Below are 8,621 nucleotides of genomic sequence, written 5' to 3' on the forward strand. Positions count from 1 at the left end.
TGCACCTGGAGCTGGATGTATTTATATAATATATATTTTTCAGTATTATTATTTTGAATGTGTTGTAGAATTGTTATGTTATACAGGGATTAAATAAAAAGCTAGATACAAATCGTTCCTCCATTTTAAAGCTGAGGCGCGGCCTCAGAGGTCTACCCTAACGAGCCGCCACTGGGTGTAGCAGAAATAAATCTACTTTATGTAACTCCCTTATACCCCTGATTAGGTAATTTTAGTATTTTAGCAACTGTACTGTCAATTTTGTTTGATTTTATCCAGTATAAAACATATATTTTCTTAACTAAAATAAAATATGATACTCTACGTCTACACGGTAAATTTTATTTCATAGAATTATAATTATTAGTGATTGAAAGAAAAAACTAATACCCTTCTTTCTTTATTTCAAAAAACAAATGAAAACTATACCTAATACCCTTGTATATATATTTTTAAAGTAGATCAACCTAAGACGTTTATGGACTAAGACTACTAGATGGCAGGACCGGTTTCCCTACAGAAAAATATTTTTTGTTACTCTGAATTTTGAAGCTACCAATAAAAACAGAGAAAATAAAAATCGATAATTTTCGGACTATGCCAATTGGTTACTAATCGACCAGATACTTTTTGTCTATTAGATATGCTATAAAAGCTGGCAATTATACAATTCGACCATTGTAAATACCCGACAAATTCTTCAAGTCCGATGCTTCTCACTGATAAGAAATAAAAATGTTTGTTTAGATAATTTTCGAGGTATTTTTTCTTTCTGAATGCACATTTTAAAGTATTTTATATTCTTTGTCCCCCTGACCTATTCTGGTCGCACGTATGGAAGTTCTGTTTCTTATAGTTTTAGAAAATGTTCTTTTTTCTTTGCAGTTGTAGTGTAAAATTAGATTAATTTATTAAGTTTAATTATAGTGTTTAGTGTAGCATATTAGTGTAGTCTACCAAAAATAGTTTAGTAGTGTTTTTATAGTTTATTTTGTAGTTAAGTAGTAGGTGAAGGGATAATTTTGTTATTTTTTCTTTTTGTTTGATAAATTAGTAAGTTTGAGAATTTGTTCAGTGTAGAATACAAGAATAAGTAGTTGTGTAGTGTTTTTAAGAGATTATATTCGTTTATTTTGTAGTTGAGTAGTAAGTGAAGGGGTATTTGGGTATTTCTTCTTTTTGTTTTTCTTGTAATAATTGTAGTAGTTCTAAGAATGAAATGATTCTTTTATAAACCTGCATCAAATCAAATTAAAGTAGGTATGTAACTTTTTCTAAATATTAATTAACAGTAATTAGCATTATCATAAGTTATAAAAAATGTACCAACATATCGAAATAATAATTTCTTTCTTAATACGGTTTAGAATTTTTAAAATAACAGGCAAAAATAATCCACAATCTACAATAAAATAAAAGTTTCGTTTAAATTTCTTAATCAGCTGATCACTATTAAAGATGCAGCCAACCCAGGCTATATTATTACATTACTCTGAAGAAAATAACGAAAATAATCGATATTTTTGACTCCGCCTCGAAAGGTTCACGATTTGTCCTCCAGCTGGCAGCACATCTTGTCTAGTCGGTTGAACAACTTTAAGAATATATAAACAAGGCTAATACCTAATAACACCAATAGAATCTTGGAAATTCAATCAAGATTTTAATATAAGATTTGAAATAATATCAAATTCCTCATTAAAACACTTCGTTTTAAAAAAAAGCAATTTATAAAATATCACAACCTTTTGTACACATTAATTTTTTGTATAAAATCAAATAAAACAAACGTTATTTGTTAAAATTATTGTTTAAAATTAAAAAAACATCTGTAAACTCATGCACATTAAATTTTTAAAATATTTCTACACTAAAAATTATTGTATTTTATTATACTTTAATACTAAATAAAACAAATATCTAAAAAATTTTGAACTACTTATATTGACTATTTCTTTATCTTTTTAAGTGAAAACTGATAATATCATCAGGCGACATAGTATTAAATGTAAACATTTTAATAGAATGTCTATTTCTATTCTTGAATAAGACATTTTCAACTTTTGGGTGTTTGTATTTACTACAAACAACTTTTCCAAACTGAGTAGCATTTTTCAAATTGACCTTGTTAAAATTTACGGATTTTCTTATATCTAAAAAACATGGCATAATTCCTGTACTCCCAAAGTTTTGAGTATCAGTTTTACTGAAATCACAATCGATAAATGGAATTTCAAATTTCTCAGGCACAACTTTAACCTTTGGCAAATTTGGTAAGCTGTTACTTGCTTTTAAAGCTGCAGATAAATCAATATTAAAATTATTGACCTTATTATTTGTGCACGATTTTGATTCTCTGGTATTTTCTGATAAATCTACATTTGACAGTTTGTGAGATATTAAATTTAAGTTAGGGTTCTTTGAATCAAATATGTTTGGTATATTAAAATTATTCTTCGAACTAAAATTTGGTTGTTCTGATTTAAATATATCAGGAATTAAAAAATTAGTTTTGAGTTTGTTTTCATAGTTAGGTTGTTTAGCAGAGGGTAAATTGATATTAAAATTATTGACTCTATCATTTGTGCACAATTTTTTTTCTCTGGTATTTTCTGATAAATCTACATTAGAAAGTTTGTTAGTGTTTTTTAAATGACTAGAAACCAAATCTGACAGTGAGTTAAAACCTTCGTCATTCATATTTTTTGAACTAAAATTTGGTTGTTCTGATTTAAATATATTAGGAATTGAAAATTTAGTTTTGAGTTCATTCTGATTATTAGATTGTTGGAATAATTTTGGAATATTAAATTTGAGTCCCTCTGTCTTAACACAATTTAATTTTGGTTGGTCTATATTACTCAAACATGGTCCCACATCTTACCTTCCGAAAAATCAACAAAAACAGCACATAAAAAAAGAAATAAGTTTTATAAAATCGCTTTAGATACTTATAAATACTCACCTTTCTCCGTTGCATTTCCATTGTGTTTACTGTATCTTGAATCTTCAAGTATCGCATTTACTACCAGGTCAATATTAAACTTATATTTCATTATTAAATTAACAAGCTCATTGCGAGGAACTAGAGTGGATCCTAAAATGTCTTTAATCTGATCGATACAGGAATTCAATTTAGCCTTGTCTGTGTCTGATAGCTCTTCAATTTCGTCTACTTCTTGGATGTCATCTTCAGTATGTTCAAATCTGGAATCGCGAGAAGACTCCCTGTTGTAAATAAACTGTTTGTTACTCGGTGAAATATAATAATCGTCATCTACAGAATGTCCGTATACATCGTCATATGCGTCATATTCTAAAAAAACATAAATTATAAATATTTTAACAAAAATAATGTGGAATTGTTTTACCATCTTCATAATCCATATTTCTAATATCTCTGTGTCGAGCCATAGTTACGTATTTCCAATGAAAATAACAATAAAAATTTAATAAAACTTTATAAATAATATCATAACTATTTTGTGATATTTAAAGCCGTGGATAATTAATAAAAAACAATCATTTACTGAGATTTTTGAGAATAAAAACTTGGAATCTTGAATAAATTTTTAACCTGACATTAATGTAATGACATTTGACATTGACATATAAGGTTGGCAGGTTGGCAATTTCAATTGAAGTTCAATTCCATCATATACTTTTTTAAAAATCATATATAAATATATGTCGCAAAGTTCTAAATATATGATCTATATAATTTTAGACATCCTTCATATATAACAAAAAGTAATATTGGTGATAAAATGCCATCCGAGTTAAAAAACAAGAAGAAGAAGAACGAAGAACTTCCAATGGGCACATGTTTTTAAATCCACGGGCAAATTTAAATTTCTTTTCTTTAACAATTTTAATCACCAAGTTTGTTCATTAATATCAAATCTTAAAGCTATTCATTATAATAATAGATGTGATTGTTTATTACCAGTTTGTACAAAACGCAATAAAAATATGTCGGTAACAGAGACATTGAATTTGTAAAAATTAATTTGTGAAAAAAACATTAATTAGGCATGTTTTTTTAGATTACTTACTATAGAAAAATCAATGGGAAGTAAAATGAGTATTGAATTACCTGTAGTAATAGTATTGGGTTCTACAGGTACCGGTAAAACCAAACTATCCTTGGAGTTAGCTAAGAAATTTAGTGGAGAAATAATTGGTGCCGATTCAATGCAGGTATATTTAATATTAATTATAGGCTTTTACTTTTATATTTATATAGGTATAATAATTAAAATTTAATATTCTATCTAGATTTATCGAAATTTGGATATTGCTTCAGCAAAAGCAACAAAAGATGAACAATCAATTGCTCCACATCATATGATAGATATATTGGAACCTTCTGAAAATTTTACAGTTCTAGAATATAGGAATAAAGTTCTACCTATTATTGATAACTTATTAAAGTATAGAAAACTTCCAATAATTGTTGGTGGTACTAATTATTATATTGAATCAATTTTGTATAAAACTTTAGTTCAGGAAATTGATGAAGTTGTATGTGAAAAAGCTAAAATGTTGGCTGGTGAGGATTATGAACTACCAAGTGAACAACTTCATAAGAAGTTGATGGAGTTAGATCCAGCTATGGCAAAAAGATTACATCCTAACAATAAAAGAAAAATTATGCGGTAGGTAGTATAATTTTTGTATTCCTTGTTACATTTTCTGATTGGTACTTTCTTTAGATCTTTAGAAGTGCTCTATACAAAGGGAAGGAAACATAGTGAGATTTTAGAACATCAACATACCCAAAGTTTATCAAAGAGTGATGGAGGTCTAAGATATAGTAATGCAGTTATACTCTGGTTACAATGTAATCAGGTTTGAAATTATTATTTAAGTCTATTTTGGAGTATACTTTTAATTTATTATTTTAGAATATATTAAATAAAAGATTAGATGACAGGGTAGACAATATGATTCAAGAAGGTCTCCTTGATGAACTTTTAGCTTTCCATAAATCATATAATGAACAAAGGATAAAAAATAATGAGTAAGATAGAGGTTCCTGTGAACTATACAATTTTATATTACATGTTTTCAGAGAGTTAGATTACACAAAGGGAGTCTTTCAATCTATAGGTTTTAAGGAATTTCATGATTATCTTTTACTAAACGATGAAGAAAAAGCATCAAAAGATGGGCAGAAAATTCTGCATGAGGCCATAGAAAGGTTAAAATTAGTTACTCGAAGATATGCAAGAAAGCAAATAAAATGGGTTGTAAATAGATTTTTAGGCCGAAAAAATAGAGAGGTAATAATTAGGATTAGATAGGGCAATAGTATTATCTAGATCATGTAAATGATTGTATATCCATCATATTATAAGTAATTATTTTGTAATATTTTAGGTTCCACCCATTTACGCATTAGATACGTCTGATGTTTCTAAATGGGAAGTCCAAGTTAAGCAGCCAGCTTTTCAAATTGTTCAACAGTTCATATCGGGCACACCCTGTGGTATCCAACCTGTACCTTTAGAAGAGAAAGACTCTGTTCCATCTTCTATGATGGAGTGTTTTACTTGTGATATTTGCAACAAAACTTTAGTGGGTCAAATTCAAAGGAAAGATCATTTCAATTCAAGCAGACATAGAAAAATGGTGGCTAAAGCAAAAAAAGAACAACAAAGTGTGTCTGAGGTGAAAATAAACTCTACGTGTTAAGTTTTGACAGTGTGTATAGTGTTTTTGGTGAAGAATAAAGAAGTCAGTGGCGGGCTTAAAGTTCAAGACTTCTGTAGAAATTTCTGGATATGATTTACAAGTTGCTTTAAGAATATATCTGATTGTCTATGAAGATATCTATGTATGTATTTTATTTCTAATGCATGGTGTAGATGTTGAGTAGTTTTTGTAGAAAAATATCAGGTAATTATTGGGAAAACTGGAAATCATCCGATTTTCACCAAAACTGGTATACACCTTATTTTGAGGTCGTAGATTACGAATCTGAATTTTTTTTTCTGGCGGTTTCTTACCATTTTTCAGAAAAACGAAAAATTATTTCAAAATCGAATTTTTCATAATTTCTCATATTTTTAAGGTTTTCTAGCACATATTTTGTTAGGTATTCAATAAACTATTATGTTTTTGCTATTTTCTGTTATTTTTTTAACTAATTCAATGCATCATATAGGAAAATTTGCTAAAATAAATTTGTAAACAATCTGAAAATGTTGGGTTATGTGTTTCTGGCTGGGCCATCACAGAATATACTAACGAAAAAGAAGCCCAAGTTCCTTGTAATAAATCGGTTCCATAATATTATTAAAAAATAGAGTTTTATATCATTTTCTTAGTCTATTAGACAAAATATATATATATATATATATATATATATATATATATATATATATATATATATATATATATATATATATATATATATATATATATATATATATATATATATATATATATATATTTTATTATTTTATTCTTTATTTGTTGTTTTAATTGTGATACTAAAAGTCATAACTACATTGCTCAACAATTGCTGATGAGGATCAACATTAGGATTTTTTCGGGTTTTCGGTCATTTCAGGGTTCAGGCTTAACTTAAAAACGTTTAATACTATTATTCAAGCACGTGTAATAAAGTGAAATGTGTGATGAATGTCACTTGGAAATGCGGCACAAAGACATAACAATGAATTTCATATGCTACAAATTATTCATTAAAAAAAATTAAAATTTGATTTAACTGGAAATAGGTGAACATTTTGATTTTTCATACATTTTTTTAAAATAAATTCGTTTTTTTTCCTGGACTAGTTTTTAACCCGATTATTTCTAAAAAATCAACAGTTACACATTTAAAAAAATGGAACTAAAAATATATCGCGATATAAGTTCGTGATCCTTATCAATTGTTGATCAGTGTATTTACAAATGACACATTTTGATTTTTATGTATTATGTCCAATGTTCCTTAATATTAATGTGAATATAATAATTGTGTTGATGAAATAATTACCTATTATGTGTCTTATTTAATAGAGAATCTTAATTCACATCAAAATGTACATACATATTGTATTTCAGCCACAAAACACAAAAACTATGATTCACAAGTAAAATAATACCCACTACATAACAAAACTTTAATTCATAACTCGCGCGAGAATATATTGGCGCTTGCGTGGTATGCGGAGTCACGTTTAGATATAGATGCAAGTCAGAATATAAGGTGGGTTCATACAGCCAAATAAAATAAAATAAGAATAAAATAAAATAAGAAATAAGGAATTCTTATTTGTGTGCGTTCATACAGGCAAATAAAATAAAATAAGAAATATATATTTGCTCATGCGCAGTACGATGAGGCCGGATAAAAGTTAACTTTTACGATTGTTTATAGTAATTTTACTATTTATAGTATATTTATTTATTCGTTGCCTACTATATTATACATTTTACTTATGTGAAATTAAAAAATAAATTAAATCCAAACTGAAAATATTTGTAGGTTAGAATTAAGCGTGCGCAAAGCCGTATTCACATAAAATAAAACAAGAAGTTAAAAGATAAAGACTTCTTATTTTATTTGTTATTTTATTTGGCCGTATGAACGCATGTACGGTATCCCATATAACCAACTTTCTTATTTTATTTTATTTTATTCTTATTTTATTTTATTTGGCTGTATGAACCCACCAATACTGTTTCTGGCATTTAAAGCAACGTTGCCAATGCTAAACCTAAATTTAGCCTGTTTTTTTCGCTCATTCTGGGATTAGAAAAGGCGCACGGTGGGGTATTAGCATGAAAAAGGTGATCGAAATTCGAAAAAGCAAATGTGTTTAAGATTTCCCAAAAAAAGATAAATGATAAGTTAAATCATCTCTGCCATGAATGGCGTTGCTATGGGTGTGTTTAGTTGCATTCATTTGTTTCAACGAAACGCCAAAATTGTTACTTCTCACAGATAAGAGGTAAATGGCTAAATTTTATGTTTAAAATTATAAATTGTTGTTGTTCTTGTGCTCTTTTTACGTTTATGTTATAGTTTTGATTGAAAATGGCTCAGCAAGCTGCAGGTATGTATTCTACAAAAACGTATTATTTATTTTGATATTCTCTATACCAACGATTTTTTTTGCAACTAAAAGTTAGGCGTTCAGAAAATTTGATTAAATTTGTGACATTTTTATTATACTTAGAGATTTAGTTGCGCATTTCGAAGAATTCAGCATATTGTCTATATACGTTTTACTTAGTAAACATTGGGCTTTCATACAGTAAAATAAAATACTGCGAATTTTTGCGACTTTGCTGATAAAATGAGAAAAACATTCTTGGTTTTCTCTAATTTGTCAATCAGTGATATACTAATGCGAGGTGTAAACCGCGATCGCATTGTTGTGTACAAAACGATCGCATTAGTGCCATTAGCAGTATAGCACAATTTGGCATTAGTAGCGACTTTAGTGGTATGGGCATTGCTCGCGGATCAGTCGGATTAGTAGTATTAGTTGCGATATTACTACTGGCATTAGTGGCATTGACCGTGGAAATGCTGGAACAGTGATTTTTCTTTCTTTTTTTAGAATCGACGAATTATCCTTTATTTTGTTCATATTATTTCC

General features: G+C 28.0%; 2 protein-coding genes across 5 annotated transcripts in view; one reads left to right on the forward strand and one right to left on the reverse strand.

Moving 5' to 3' along the window:
• The window catches only part of LOC115880626 (HBS1-like protein), a 35,677-nt gene extending 32,071 nt beyond the window's left edge, over positions 1 to 3,606 (reverse strand). The window contains exons 1-2 of the mRNA XM_030897905.1: positions 3,372 to 3,606; positions 2,966 to 3,316 (exon numbers count right to left, since the gene is read on the reverse strand). Coding sequence (XP_030753765.1) covers positions 2,966 to 3,316; positions 3,372 to 3,414 — 394 coding nt within the window. The 5' untranslated portion in view covers positions 3,415 to 3,606. The remainder of the gene's footprint in view (positions 1 to 2,965; positions 3,317 to 3,371) is intronic.
• Positions 3,607 to 3,740: 134 nt separating this feature from the next.
• Positions 3,741 to 5,835, forward strand: LOC115880643 (tRNA dimethylallyltransferase). 4 transcript variants are annotated; one of them, XM_030897920.1, is made up of 7 exons: positions 3,741 to 3,978; positions 4,047 to 4,200; positions 4,279 to 4,658; positions 4,716 to 4,851; positions 4,908 to 5,023; positions 5,075 to 5,285; positions 5,383 to 5,835. In XM_030897920.1, the coding sequence occupies exons 2-7, from the start codon at positions 4,069 to 4,071 to the stop codon at positions 5,695 to 5,697; spliced, it is 1,290 nt and encodes a 429-aa protein (XP_030753780.1). In that variant the 5' UTR covers positions 3,741 to 3,978; positions 4,047 to 4,068; the 3' UTR covers positions 5,698 to 5,835. The 4 variants fall into 4 exon arrangements, with proteins under 4 accessions (XP_030753780.1, XP_030753779.1, XP_030753778.1 ...); XM_030897919.1 differs by having other exon boundaries at positions 3,784 to 3,974; XM_030897918.1 differs by having other exon boundaries at positions 3,785 to 3,998.
• The last annotated feature ends 2,786 nt before the right edge of the window (positions 5,836 to 8,621 follow it).

The sequence above is a fragment of the Sitophilus oryzae genome, unplaced genomic scaffold (assembly GCF_002938485.1).
Source record: "Sitophilus oryzae breed Bouriz unplaced genomic scaffold, Soryzae_2.0 scaffold_1639_pilon_pilon, whole genome shotgun sequence".
NCBI classification, from domain to species: Eukaryota; Metazoa; Arthropoda; class Insecta; order Coleoptera; family Curculionidae; genus Sitophilus; species Sitophilus oryzae.

What these genes read in the sequence shown, in the direction of transcription:
- LOC115880643 (XM_030897918.1), top strand. Translation starts at nt 3,973, where the DNA reads ATGTCGGTAACAGAGACATTGAATTT. An exon ending in TTGGTGCCGATTCAATGCAG is followed by an intron (nt 4,201 to 4,278) that starts GTATATTTAATA and finishes TATTCTATCTAG; the next exon opens with ATTTATCGAAATTTGGATAT. An exon ending in CAAAGGATAAAAAATAATGA is followed by an intron (nt 5,024 to 5,074) that starts GTAAGATAGAGG and finishes ACATGTTTTCAG; the next exon opens with AGAGTTAGATTACACAAAGG.